The 14267-nt window shown below is 46.9% G+C and overlaps 1 protein-coding gene across 2 annotated transcripts in view; it reads right to left on the reverse strand.

Moving 5' to 3' along the window:
• Positions 1-14267, reverse strand: part of PRSS12 (serine protease 12) — a 99375-nt gene that overhangs the window by 8254 nt on the left and 76854 nt on the right. For both annotated transcript variants that reach the window (XM_081135387.1, XM_081135386.1), the window contains 3 exons: positions 8691-8881; positions 5870-5948; positions 5112-5234 (listed from right to left, as the gene is read on the reverse strand). In XM_081135387.1, coding sequence (XP_080991513.1) covers positions 5112-5234; positions 5870-5948; positions 8691-8881 — 393 coding nt within the window. The remainder of the gene's footprint in view (positions 1-5111; positions 5235-5869; positions 5949-8690; positions 8882-14267) is intronic.

The following is a 14267-nucleotide window of genomic DNA, read 5'->3' on the forward strand; positions in this document are numbered from 1 at the left end:
TCACACAGGTGGGAGGCCAGGAGTTCCAGCATTGGAGACACAGAGAAGAGGGGGGCAAAGCTAACTTCTAAACCCGAATTAAATCAGACTCCAAGAAACCTGAAGGGCGGTAACCTCTCAGAACGGAGTGCTCTGTCTACACCACAGTCTCCGCAGTTCCAGAGGGAACCTGTCTCTTTTGGCGACTTTCTGAGTTTCTGATGATTATAGGAGGGCTGTTTTAACCCAAAGTCCCTGAACCCAGAAGAACATGTAGCTTGTTGTACTCACTGGTAACTGTCCTTACACCTTTAATAAACTCACTGCACTGAAGACGTGAGCTGTAGCCTCCTTGGGCACCTCAGAACTGGAAGCCAATAGAGCTAGTGAAGGTTGGGGGCCCAGTCAGATGGATAATTAGTACGTCTGCAAAACAGCCTTCTCCCTACTCGCATTCAGAGCGGCATTATACCCAAAGCGCATCCAAGTGCCCCAGTCCTGATCTCCCCCACTTTTCACCCACTGTCTGTGTCTCCTGCTGCGCACACAAAGGGAAGAGACTCTGAATGGCAGTTATCTGTCCATCTAGGTTTAAATTCCAGTCCCCTAAGAGTCCAGGCACTCTTAACTATATCCAGCTCTGGCAGCCGGCCCCACTGTCATCACACAACAATTACCAAGTAATAGGCTAGATACAGTACTTGGTTTACAAACACAAATGAGAGGATCACTGGCTTTAAACAATAATCTGGAAGGAGCAGCTGAGGGAGTGGTAATGGTATGTAAGCAAACAAACCCAAACATGTGCCTAAAAAAGATCTTCCAGGGACCCCAAGAGTCAGATCCACATTTTCAACCTCAAGGGGAATTTGGGGGCAATTCTCCGCTTTTGTTGGGGCAGAGATGTTGATCATGCTCTGTTAACCGTGACTGTGAAAGGGGGAGGCCACCTAACAGGAATAGGACCACAGCTGTTTAATGATGATTCCCCTTACTAACCAAAGACAAGAAGTTTCCCTACTGACCCTGGGAAACTGGAGGGTGTGCTGCAGAAGAAAAACAGCTGTCAAAAGATGAGAGACACCTCGGGGCCTCCATGGGTCCATTGCTCAGAAAGGAAAATGCGTTTTGAGAGCAGACAAAGGACAGGATGCACTTTGATCTGGGTGCTTGCCTGGAGCCTGAACTCCCTCGAATGCCGACCATTCTCAGGTCCTAGGAACTGGTGGAACTGGGTTTTAATAGCACTGAAAATGAACTACCTTGTTATGGGACTTCAAGATCCCAGAAGGAGACACAGGGACCACAGACCCTGCAGCCGTCCTCACCTCCCCGCCATCTCCTTTGCACGCAGCCTATATAGCCAGCCAGGTAATACGGGAAGGGCAGAGCAGATTTTATGTGGACAAATCCCACTGCTCTCCCATTTGCCCGCAAAAATGGAATAAATGCTCAAATGATTCAACCTTGTCTCTGCTTAATTGGCTGAAGTAGCGACAGGCAGCCCGGACCCATTGTGTCCCATTTCACTTTCATGCTCTCAGCCCTGAACCCCCAAGTCTGTAACTTCTAGCAGAGACTTGAAAGACAAGGAGTCCTGAACAGAACGGTCCAAATGAAACCACTGGATCATTTTGCCTGAACCCTAAACCCCAGGCCGGGATTCTCCAGGTCCCCACAGCATCCACCTCCCTCTTCTCCGCTCGTCAGTGGAATAAAATCATGCAGGTTCCCTACTTTTACTAATAATCATCTTTGACTCCTTTTGTCAAACTCCAGCATCCTAACCACCAGCCCTGCTTCTGAATTTTCAGTTTACAAAACTCTTTCACGTGCTTTGCAGGTCATTTGTGCCTCACAGTGGAACGTTATGGCCTTCGTTGCACAGATGAGAAAACGGAGGCTCCACGAGGTAAACAACCCCCACGGAGCTCAACATTACGCACGGGAGGAGCTAGGGCTGTGGTCTCAAGGGCAGGCCCATGTCTCTTGCTACATGGTACATGTTGTACAGGTTTGCCCAGTGGCTCTACCTCTCTCCCATCTCCTGTCCCCCTCCAGTCCCTTCCATAGTGGGGCCTACTCACTTGGTAACACAGACCCACTTGAGTCCCTCCAGAAAAAGGCTATAAGCATATATGCAAAGATTTTTCATATACTGTGAAGCTCGTTCTCAGACCCCTAGATTAACTGCTTGACCCACTCAGATCTACCCCAACATCTCCAAATGACTCACCTCCTAAAACTCCTCTCTGATCCCATTTCAAGGGTCAAACACCTTGAGTGGTTCCCCACGACCTACTGAGTGACCCCCACTGTAGCTGCCCCTCTACATTAGACGTCACCTACCCAGCCTCTCCTTACGTGTGAAGCCAGCCTCTCTTTTTTACACTCTTCCTACCGTGAAGCCAGCCTCTCTTTTTTACACTCTTCCTACCACATACAGCCATCTCTGAACTGACCAACGGCTAGAGAAATAAAAACCAACAGCAGCAGCAACAACTCTGTGGAGCACGTCTAATCAGACTCCACACCGTCTCCTCCGCCTGCCCTCCTGGGGCGCGTGTCACCCTTCGCAGAGTGGCACCCTCACTGAGCGCAGGACACAGCGAGGCTCCGGGCTGCTGTGCTGTCCCTGTTCTGTGGGCCCCGCATTACATCAACGCATATTAAGGCCGATGACACTAAAACCCATCAGGCCTTTTCCACTTGCCTGTACTTCAGCCATTTGCCTGGGGCTAAAGGCAGCGTTTACTTCCTCCCGATTCCACGCTGCTCATTAGCCCATCAGGGCCTCTGCCACAAGGAGGCCCACCCTCCAGCACCAGTGTCCCTCCGCATCTGCTGGCATCCACACTGTGGCTGACTTCACATCCATGTCCTTCGAGTCAGTGACCAACACGCGCACTGGGACAAGGGCACGCATCCCGGCCACCGCTGCATTCTTCACCGCGCCTCCCGGTTCGGACCAGTCTGTGCTGCGCACAGAGCACATGCGCTTAACCTCCCGTGTACATAACTCGCTGAAGTGCCTGAAAAAAACACAGCTCCACAGACTCAAAAGATCTGGAGTAAGAGCCCAGGAGTCTGGGTTAACAAGCTGAATGTATCTAACATTGTGGTAAGAAGACCACACTTTTAAAGTGGTGCCCCGAACGTTTCTTGATCCTATAATATCAGCAATGTTAACGTTCCCCCCTCTGGGACCCTACAGCTAAACTGAAAACGCTGATGAAAGCAAGGCCCCTGTCTGTCTGTTCTCCACTCTGTCTCTAGTGAGTAGGAACATGAGGAGCTCAATAACTTTTTGTTAAGTTACTGAATGACTGAAATTTTTACTGTCTGTGCCACTCGGGTGGCACATGAATGCACTGTGTGTTACCTTCAAACTCTCAGACTCAGGTGTTACCCCAAAAATGACGAAGGTGATGTGAGAGAGACTATGTCACCTGCAGCTCCTTCAACTTGGGAGGTTACTACATAAATATTTACCAAGACAGACAAGAGGAGGTGAACAGAGATCTAAAGGCAAAGACAGAGGAGAGCCTGGCAGGTGACACATGACAGCAGGTAAAGAGCGGGATGCTCAACAAAACGCACTAGGAAACTATCCATAGAGAAAGTACCAAGTCAGGTCCCTTGCTCATGCCCTACACCATACACAAAAATAAATGGCAAACAGTAAAAAGCTAAACATAAACTAAAAACTTTTTAGTAAAGAAATAAGAGAATGCCTTCATTATATGGGGCTAGGGCAGGACTTTTAAAATAAGATCTACAAAAGCATTTATAAAACTTTAAAGGGAAAGGCAGACACATTTAAATATATTAAAGTTAATATATGTCCCTAAAGAAAGGACCTTAGGCGAGTGGAAGGCCAGGCCCACTGAGAAAAGGTATTTGTGATACATAACAGGACTGTGTTCTCAGAACATGGCCAAACATTTAAACAGTCGATTACAGAAAGATAATCCAACAGGAAAACAAGCAAAGGCTATCATCAAAGAATTCATGGGGGAAGAAGACACTAATCAGGGAAATGGATTTTTTTAAAAATCTCGAAGATTGGCAAGAATTAGAAAAGTTGATGGCATCATACTGAGGTGGGGTGCGAGGACCGGCCACACTGTGGTGTCATAAGCAGACCCCGTCACCTCCGAAAGTAACTTGGCAGAGCCAGTGACACCGAATGTCACCGTGGTCCGGGATCCAGCCAAACGCTGCATGCGCATACCTGATGAAACGCGTCATGGGTGTCTACCCAACACCGTTTCCATGGAAACGCCCTAACTATCCATCTGCAGGGGATAAAGAAACTGCTTTAGTCTCACAGAGGAGCTAACATTAAACTGGTGGTCAAAGTGAAGACATTCCCCATGAAGGGACCGCAGATGCACAGTGAGACCACAGGATAGCACATGAAAAAAACATAAATATTCGCTTGGAAGAACGTTTTTACAATATGGCACCCATTTTATTTAATACTTTCGTTAGGAGCACTTTCAAATACACAAATGAGAAAAGCATAGTGGAACCCTGCACTCATCACTTGCTTCAGAATTCTCAATATTCTGCCAAGTTCATGCTGGGAAATGGCCATGAACCTGGACCCCGAGAGCACAGGACAGGAGGGCAGAGAGCCTGGCTGCAGAGCAGGCGCCCCCCTGAGCCTGGGATCCTACTTGCTAACTTCCTCCGCTGGGTGGGGGGGGCTCTGAACTGGGGAGACTTCAGAGGGGACTGAAAGGTGTGTGGGAGAAGAGGAAATAATCAGGATGTGGCCGGACTCTAGAAGGTACAGATAGAGAAATCGAAAAGATACAAACACCAAGACCCAAAGGATCAAAGGCACTGAAACCGCACACTCTCCCACCCCCGTCTTCCTAAGCAGATACGCAGGGGTCTGTCCCAACTCTCTGGGGACAGGATGTTACCCTCCCCCAAACACCATCTTCTGTTCTAAACCTAGGCCCTGCTTTACCACCAGGGCAGCAAGGAGCTCCTTGAGGCCCTCTGCTCCTGTGTCCCTTCCCTCAAGCCCTGCCGCCCACGTGGCCAGCATGCCAGGGAGCAGGAAGGCACTGGAAGGGCTGGCAGAGGGCGCGCTGAGCTGTCTCAAGGCGGGCACGTACCTCTTGAAGCAGTGTGCGGCCGTCAGCACCCAGCAGCTGCTCAGGAGCGTGGCCCCGCAGAGGAGCCTGCCATCTCTGTGGGATGACCTGAGCCTCAGTGACACCTGCCAAGGCCAGCCGCCCCTGCCAGGAAAGTAAGCGGCTCATCAGCATCCACGAGAGGTAGGAACACAAAGGAGGGCATCCACTAAGACAATGACCTGGTAAGCTTGGGGGTGGGGGGATGAAAGGATCCCACATGAAAGACCCTCCTGCTTCGAGGTGGAGTCCCCCGGCCCTGCACACAGACAGGCACTGTGTGCGACCCCCTACTCCCCATTCTAGAGACAAACAGATTCTTCTTTATGCTTCATGATGAGAAGAGTGCTCTCCCTCCTCACTCTCCTCAGTAGACTGAAGTGTGTTCCATGGGCAAAGCGCTGGCTTTCCACTGATAATCCAGCGAGCAAAATATTTATGTCAACATGAGTCAAGTCCAGAAGGAACAGTCTAAATTCAGTGAATCTGTCCTCACCCACTGTTCAGGGCTCCGGGTGAAGTGGTGGCTTCTGCCACACACCATGTGGGCAGCAGGTCCATTCATAAATCAGGACAGTGACCTGAGAACACGTCACAGGATGTGAGGGCTCAGTGTGGTCCATATTTACTTAGAAAATAGCACGAGTGAATCACGTCCCTACTAACAGCAGAAAACCCCCAATTTGTAACCCTGAGTGTATCAATAGCTGTAACAGGGAAAAGCCTCCTGAGGAACTCACCTTAGAGAATTTCTCCCACCAATGATCCGCTTCTGCCGACGGGGAAGCAGCCTGAGCCCACAGACAGGCGGGAGGGGCGCTGAGCAGAAACGGGAGGAATTACTCTCAGATGGCCAGGGGGACAGTCACAGACCCTGCTGCTCCCACCCCAGCTCAGAAGCCTTCCTCCTCAGTTTTAGGGTGCTTTTTCTTACAGTGAAAATAAAAGTTGTTTTCTCTTTAACTAAGCAGTGGTCATTCGCAAGCAGACGAGGGCGTGCTGTTTCCCACGCTCGACTCAGAGGGGTTTCCTGGCAGCTGGGGGCCTGACCCTGTGGGTGCACCTCCTCCTCTGCTCGTCAGAGGGGCCGTTTGGGGTTCAGGAACATGAACCCAGGCCAGAGGTCTAAAGCACTGCTCTTCACGTGCAACTTCTTCCGAGCGCTGTACGCACATACAGCTCCCCAAGCGGACACCCAGGGGACTTTCTGGTCCGAACTCACACTGACTCATATTAACAGAGTTTACAGGCTTACTAAGCCCCTTTAAGTGGCAAGCTGTACTTTGTCAAAGGTCCCAAGGTAACAAATTCTGTCAAGCGCATAAACAACAGCTAAAATAAATATATATGCTAAGGTGGTATCCCAAAGAAGACTAAATCTAAGTATAACTAGTTCTTCCAATATTTCAGAAAGTAGAATTTTATCTTTTTTTACACTCAATGCATTTAGCAACTCAACAAGGGACATATATGCTGAGTCCAACTTAAAGATGAGGAAGCTAAGGCTCAGAGAAGAGGGTAAGTGACGGCGCCAAGGTCACACAGCTAGCGCCCGAGAGCGGCTTCTGGAGCCTGTGCCATGAGCATTCCACGCCGTGCCCTCAGCTTGACCCGGCAGCTGCCTCTCCAGCCAAACTCATGCCAGTTCCTCCTTTCTTTCTTTTTAAAATCTCTCTGTATTGTGGAAAGTATTACAGATGCCCCCTCTCTCCCCACGGCCCCCTCCACCTTCCCAGGCCCCAGCTGGGAGCATTCTGTTCTCTGGGGAAGCACGTGTGTATAAAGGGGAGATGCTGTCTCTCTATCTGGGGAAGAGGAGTGGGAATCTGCCAAGAGCAGGGACACCTGGTCAGCACCGTGGTGTCCCATCGAGGCCGGCCAGCCGGAAGGGCGTCGGCGCTGGTGAAGCCTTACGGAGGACGAGGTTCCAGGCGCTACCAGGACGGCTGACCGCGCCTGACCTCAGGCTGTCAACCTGCATCCCCATCGCCTGGGACGCACGTCCTCTAAACGACACCAAGTTACAAGGCGTTAGAGGAACATCTGTTTCCAACAAGGCTCCAGGTCAGGTGAGTGTGGCTGCTGCCAGGAGGGGGCGCGAGGTAATGCTGAGCAGCAGGGCTGAGGGCTGGCCTCGTTATGGGGCAAAGCACCAGCTTGCAAGAGAGGAAAACCTATTTAAGACCATAAACTCGCTGCTACAAAAAATTAAAAAGCAAAATGAAGTTCTTCTATCAAAGGATCCCAGCAGGTGACCAGTGGTAAGTCTGAGTCACCTTTCCGCAGTCAGCCACTGGGCTTGAGCCTCAGCAGCAGGCCAACAGGCAGAGCCCAGTCTAGCTGGTCTGGGATAAAAACCTTTCCACCTGACAGACACGGCGCTGGGACCAGGGGCATGTATCAAAGCAAGTGCTGCTGCAACTCCAGGGGCACACGGACACAATGCGTGAATACTAAGGAAATCAATCTACGGTATGTCGTAGTTTAAAATAGGTTTACATGGAAATGTAGTAAAACATCTTACAGTTACTGAGTTTTTGTGTCTTGCTTAAGGAGTGATCGAAAGAATGTTGTATTAGTTACATTAGTTACAGTCGACCTGTAACTGTAGTTTGAATTACTGAAGGGAATTTAATAAATTAAGTTATAACCACTACTCAGGGAAGACTGGCTTGCCAATTCCTATTTATCACATACATAAATACATGTATCTCAGGGCACAAAGGATTGTAAATATTTATCTCTAGTTCAAAAGCCCCTCAGACAGTAGAGAACTGTATTAACAACAAACGATTTATTCACTGTCTTCTTTTGGGCAGATATGAAAAGATGTCAGAGGAGAATGTTGAAATACAGATGCACCCAGTTTTCGGAAAATCCAGCGTGTCAAGACTGTGGACTTGGTCCACGTAAATAAAGAGGTGATTGTTCTTCTCATAAAATATAACCAGTTTCCTCCAAAATAGCAAGTTTTTCCACTAACGCAGTGCTTGTGTCATAAAAACTAAACTCAGGGCTCTCCAGAACTCATCTATTTCAGCATGACGCACCGGTTACTGTCTTATACTAAAATTATTTCTCACTCTTCTGACATTTTTATTTTCACAGAATAAAATCAACAAAAAATATTTTTCCTTCTTGTATTTAAAAAAAGCATCCCTGTTTAAAATGTTAAAGTGAACAGAAGTGCCTTTCCTTTCAGTCATTCATCTTCATATTTTCATTTCTTTCCTCCTTTTTACGAAGCAAATGTCAATTCTGGGTCTTCAGGACACCAAGGACTCGGACTGTGTTATTGCATCCGGAGAAGGCAGGGGACAGGAGTGGCCGAGGGGGCAAACACAGGAGGTGGGAGAGTACGGACCCTGCACACGCCCCCCGCCCCGCCCCGCCCCGGGCTCTCCCGGAGCCACTCACTGCCCCCAGCAGGGGCACGGGGCAGGCCACACATGTGCCCTGGGCATGGGATTTGTGCTGCCAGAGAACTGCCTCCAGTCGGGGCTGGGGGTTGGAGCTCCTGACTGCACAGGCCAGGAGGGGAGTGACCTTTATTACTGTTACCTGGTGCTTTCTTGCCAAAATAATCGCAAATAACGCCTGCATCTTCGCTGTGCCGACAGTTGTGGCTCCCGATCTCCTGCTTGAGGCAGTCGGCCAGGGACCGCTCGCCCCCGGTGCACTGCACGTTGTCCAGGTGGATGGGTCCTCGCCCTTCCCCAAAGTAGGCCATGGTTCTTGCCCTGGCGGGGCCCCTGGAAGCAGAGCAGTTTGAGATGGAGAGTGAGCGGGTCACACGTCTGAATAGGTCACACGTACCTTTATTAAGGTTCTGAACATGTATTGCTAAGGCAAGTCCTTGGAAAGCAAGTCATGCATTTGAAATGTGTATAATGAAAATGCAACGATTTGAAGGAAAGGTTTTCCGTCTTACTTTGAATGACACAGTTCTCTCTGTCTGGGATGTGTTTCTGCTCAGTGTTAGTAAGGGATCTAGCTTTATTTTAGTCCCTAAAGCAACTGTCCCAATAACTTCTGCTGTTTTGAAGGGCTTTTTATTTACTTACTTATCAAGCTGTCTGTTGTGAAGCCATTTCTTGGTCTCTAGAGCTCAGTAATTCCCAGCCTTGACAACACATTAGAGTTACCTTTGGGGGCTTTTAAGATACAGCAAAACCCAAAGCTGTGCACGGTGCCAGGTGGGTACTGGAAATATCAGGGGTAACTTTTTGTAAAGTATATGGTTCTCTAACCACTGCACTGTACACCTGAAACTAATACAAAATCATAATGAATGCAAACTCTAACTGAAAAAATACTAAGATACAGCAAAACCTGAGGCCCACCTGACATCATTAAAGTAGACTCCGTGGAGTGGGACCAGGCATGGGTGGCAGTTTTTATGTCCCGATGTGATTTTAATGGACGACCGAGGCTGACGACCACTGCCACAGCGGGGTCATTGGGCCTTGCCTGCCCGTGTCACATGGGTTTCATTTCAGATGAATCTGGAAATTCGAGCCCCCCTCGCTTCTCCCTCACGCCAAGAAAACAAAAGATTTTTATGAGGATAGCATTTAATGTGTAATTAATCTCTAATCTGTCGTCCCGTGAGGATTGCGGTGGGTCGTTTACTAGGTCTCCTAGCTTCAGCGAAGGCCCAGTTTTTTTCACACAGGTCTCAGTCCGTGCCGAGTTTACTCCTGGGTTGTTTGTTTGCTTTGTCCCTTCTATAAAGGAGGTCTTTTCTCTTTATTCCCAGCTAGCATACAGGAACACTAATGCTTTTAAAAACACTTGTAATTTATGTTGCCACATTCATAAACACTAGCGCCAGTGCCTTTCCAGTTGATTCCCTTGGGTCTTCTAGGTGGAGAACCATTTTATGTAGCAATTCTTAAGTCTCTCTCAATACCGACCCCTCAGTTCCTGACGACGAGCGGGACCCGGATCCGGGTCAGCGCCGCTGGACCAGGCGCCATTGCTTCCTTCCTTTCATGCTGGTTTGGGATATAAAATTAAGGTGCTTTTATTTTGTCCTCAGATTCCTAAGTGATATTACGGAATGTTGATTTTTTAATAACTTTTCAACATTAAGATGATCAGATTTATTTTCATTTACATGACAACTAAAATACCTTGAACGTCTCAGCTGGAACCACTCAGTTTCCTCAACAGGTCCCGGTTGCTCGTGCTAAGCTGTCCTCCGATACACTGTTGGGTTCACGTTGCTAGTATTTTGTGTGGAATGTTTTATGTAGATTCCTGAGCCTGGGGTATGGTTTTCTCTGTGTATGTGTATTTGTCTTGAAATCAAGTCATAGGAGCCTCATAACGGAATGGAATATTTCCGTCTGTTTTTGTTGGTTTTCTGTTCGTTTGTTTTGTCTGCAACAATTTATGCGGCTCAAGAGTCATCCGTCTTGAAGATGACAAGGCTTTTCAGCAGCAGGTAGTCATTTCCTCCACGGCAATTAACCTATTTGGTTTCCTATGAGCTATTCAATGTTGATAATTATATTTTTGTTGAAAATGTAGGTAACTGTCCATATCAGCTAGATTTCCAAGTTTATTAGCTGAAAGGAGTTCACAGTTTATACCCTTTTCTCTCTCTAATGCTTACTTGTGTTCTCCCCCTTTCTCCGTTAGAACTGCCAGAAACTGTTTATTAATCTTTTTAAAAATGAAACTACTTGCTGACATGTGGTTGTGTAATGTGAAGCAATTTGAAATTCAAATGGGCATAATTTGAAGAAAGTGAACAATCAGCGGCCTGCAGAAACCAGCTCTCCAGGGGATTCGCACCAGTGTGAGGAGGGCCTGGGTGGAGGAGGGAGGAAGTTACTGGGTCCTGAGCATCTTGATCGTTTCCAGGAAGCAGAAGTGACAGATGCTAATTTTTGAACCGGGTAAGAAAATACGGCAGTTGTTTGCTAAAAGTTTAAAGAGAACTTCTAGTAGAACAGTGAGCATGCTGGACTTCCAGAAAGCCAGAGAAGAAAGAAAGTAGGAAACTGGATTGCTTGCAAATCAAAGACCAGAAGGCTACAGAAAGCAGACAGTGCACGACACACAGCATAACCGTGGACCGCAGGCAGAATGGAACAGGTAGAAAACCGAGTTAAGACTCATTCAGTAAAGCAAAAGTAGGATTTCTCAGTCATCTATCAATCCACTCACAGACTAAAAAAGGGCAGCATTTTAGACACATCAACAAGTAGAAATCAGAGAACATTTTAACTAATAAAAGTGCAGGATTAAATAAAGACATTCTCAATGACAGAGTGAATCTAATACATTTTTCTTTGACTTTTTTAAAATAAATAAGGACTATGTCATTCTAGGAAAGAGAGAAGGGAGTTCTCACGGGGTGGGGGCCTGCAGCGACTCACAGTGGGGGCTTCAAGGAGGCGCTGGGCTCTACTACACTCATCCCGTCGGCTCCTGGGAGCAGAGATGACTTTCCCAGGGACACACAGGCTTTGGGGGAATCGGCAGGCAGGTCCTCACATGCCCTGTGCATCCTCTCTTAAAGCTGGTCTTGCTGAAATCACAATTAGCTTCTCTTTCAAGGTTTCCCTCTCCCACCTCAAAGGGAAAGACACACCTTTCACTTGCCCAAGTACTACAACCGTGCACGTTGTTCCAGGACTTAAACGCCTCTAAAGTGGTCAAAAGAACAGTTCACAGACAAAAGCGACCATGCTTCCTTAATACAAGCCCCAAAGCCCAACCCAGCAGTCTGAGTAAGAGTGGGAGCTTGGGTCAACTTTTATCTCCTATGTTTAATAACTGCTTGTTGTTTTTAATCAGTGTGTGCTAGAAATCTTAAAATCCAGAGAGGAACTTGTTAGAAGAGTTTAATTTCTCTCTCTCTTGCACGCTTCCTGTGTGTACAAGTGTGCACACACACACGTGTATGCATATATGTGTACACACACACATTTTTAAAGCATATTAGAATTGTGTGGGGAAAGAAAGCTTAAATTATAGTTTCAAGGAGAAAAACAAACTATATAAAATTTGTGAAGGTAAAAGAAGAGTTTGTTCATATATTTTTTTAACTGACAGTATGTCAAATCCCTATGATATTTATATTTCACTGGATGTGATTTGAGTGATGTAACTGCTCTATTTTTAAATGTCATCTCCAAATATGCCAGAAATGAAATCCTTTGCAGCTATTTAGATGAGATAAAATTTAGATATACTTGACTTTAGGTCTCTACTCAACCAGAAGAGCTCCACCATTTTTAAAGTTCTTTTCAGGGTTACTCTAAGCGATATGCAGTCTGGGGAAGTGCCACCTTGAAGCGCGTGCTAAAGGAGTTCAAAGGCAACAGACCATCCTTCGGGGCTGCTTAGTCCACCTTAACGAGGTGACCCGCCCTCAACACACTCTCTCTGAAACCTCGAAAAACAACATGCCCGTGTGCTAGCCCTTCTCAGGCCTGATGTAACACATCATGAAATAATGCCGCTCACCTGCCTCTGACTCCAAGCATCTCTAGGTTACCATCACGGTCTCTGGTCTTCTTAACTTCGTTTCTGTTTCCCCCACTAAGAAAATGTTTTGTAATGCTATTTTGATTCTCAGTGTTTCTAGGGACTAGTCCTCAAGTATGATAGAGCTGGCTGGGAACAGACCTCCGGAACTGTCATTGATAAGGCTCATTTGAAGCTTTTGACAGCTTTAAAGTTTTCTGGATTGATTTCTACAAACAAATGCTTTATTAAAAACTTTTAATGATTTCAAGGTATGCATGGGGAAAGGATCCCCTACTCTAGTCACAACCTGTTCACAATTATATACATGTTTTCTCATGAAACCCCATTTCCCCTAGTGGGAAATTATTAAAAAGTTCAAGTACATTTACACAGCAAATATCTAAATGATTCTCATTTAAATACTACTTGATGGGAAATTGTGGGTTATGCACTAGAAGGTGATTATCCAGCTTGTTATATAATAACATTAAATTACTGTTTTACTTCCTAAGAGACTTTATTTAAAAACAATTACAAAGTAAAACACTCTTTCAATGCTTTTCTTGGTGATTATTACAGAAACATTACTGAAAACTGCTGCAGACACTCATCTGGATTGTTTCTCACCTAAGTTCACCATTTGAGTTGGATGTAAAATGGACTAAGTGTGATAAGCAAAAGGCAATGAACAACGTAGAAAGAGGTGGAACATTTCCCATCCTTCACTGTGGCTCACACACGCAATCTGAGGATCAAACTTGGCCTTTCCTTTCACATTTCCAATGGTACTCCGAGATTTCCTGGGTCCTGTGTACGGAAAAACTAAAGTATGGCCCTGGCAGTGTGGCTCAGTTGGTCGGGCACCCTCCCCTGCACTGAGAGGTCGCCGGGTCAATCCAGGGCAGGGCAGGCATCTACGGTAGATCCTCCTACCTGCCTCTACTGCCCGTATTTTCAAGGCTGAAAATCTACATCACATGCCAACTGTGAACACTGAAAATGTTATCACCAATAACACACTCCCTGACCACAGGACAACTGGAATTGTAACTAGGTCCAAAACTGAGCAGTAACTTGTAGTATGTGAGTAACAAAAAACAAACTCTAAGTTAAAACATCAGAAAAATAATTTTGAACTTTTATTAAAATAGAAATACTTTTAAAAAATAAACATGTATTCTGCATAGAAATAACTAAACTTATCACTATCAAAACGTACACAGATGTATAATGAAGGATATATTTTAAACTCCAAACCACTATTTGTAATCCACTACGAGCTGGGCAGTGTGCACAGTAGCTTAAATTTCATGATCCTCTCAACGGGAGCATGTTCCAGATATTCCCACAATCACCTGAACACAAGCATGAAGCCTCGATAATGCTGAATGGGCAAGTGGGAGTCTCTGGGAGGAGCCCTGCCTTTTTGCCTCAGCTCACACTGGCGACCAGCACCCTCTTCCCGGGCTGGTTAGGGCCACGCTGTTGCTAGAACTGCTGCTCGGTGGGGCTGGGAGCATGCGCTCTCCCCACAGGCACGCACAGCCTCTGCGCGCAGCGAAGCTACACAGCCTGCAGCACCAGGCTGTCCGAAGCAGAAAGCACAAAAAGGCAAAGAAAAAGGGCACCTGGAGACTGCAAAAGCCAGTGTTT

This window comes from Miniopterus schreibersii (assembly GCF_964146895.1).
Source record: "Miniopterus schreibersii genome assembly, chromosome: 4".
Classification (NCBI taxonomy): domain Eukaryota; kingdom Metazoa; phylum Chordata; class Mammalia; order Chiroptera; family Miniopteridae; genus Miniopterus; species Miniopterus schreibersii.